The sequence below is a fragment of the Haliaeetus leucocephalus genome, unplaced genomic scaffold, assembly GCF_000737465.1.
Source record: "Haliaeetus leucocephalus isolate CR32 unplaced genomic scaffold, Haliaeetus_leucocephalus-4.0 Scaffold164, whole genome shotgun sequence".
Lineage (NCBI taxonomy): Eukaryota > Metazoa > Chordata > Aves > Accipitriformes > Accipitridae > Haliaeetus > Haliaeetus leucocephalus.
This window is the reverse complement of record NW_010972600.1, coordinates 345,759-345,973: the sequence shown is the minus strand read 5'-3', so window position 1 is coordinate 345,973 and position 215 is coordinate 345,759. Positions and strand designations below refer to the sequence as shown.

Here is a 215-nt window from a genome sequence, read left to right as displayed (position 1 = left end):
GCCCGCCGCGGGTCCGGGGCGCGGGGCGGGGGCGGGCCCCCCCCGCCGCTTCTCGTACGCCGCCATCTTGGCTGCGGGCGGCGAAGGCCGGTTGCGGAAGTGCCCGCGCCGCCATCTTGCACACTGGCAGCCAATCGGCGGGCGGGAAGGCAGGCGAGCGCGCCGCCCATTGGGCGAGGCGGCGGGCCGCCATCTCGCGTGTGGGCAAAGGAGCC

At 78.6% G+C, this 215-nt stretch overlaps 1 protein-coding gene across 1 annotated transcript in view; it reads right to left on the bottom strand.

Annotated features, from left to right (window-relative positions):
* The window catches only part of TPGS1 (tubulin polyglutamylase complex subunit 1), a 2,370-nt gene extending 2,177 nt beyond the window's left edge, over positions 1–193 (bottom strand). Inside the window, exon 1 of the mRNA XM_010563261.1 lies at positions 59–193. Coding sequence (XP_010561563.1) covers positions 59–193 — 135 coding nt within the window. The remainder of the gene's footprint in view (positions 1–58) is intronic.
* Positions 194–215: the final 22 nt, after the last annotated feature.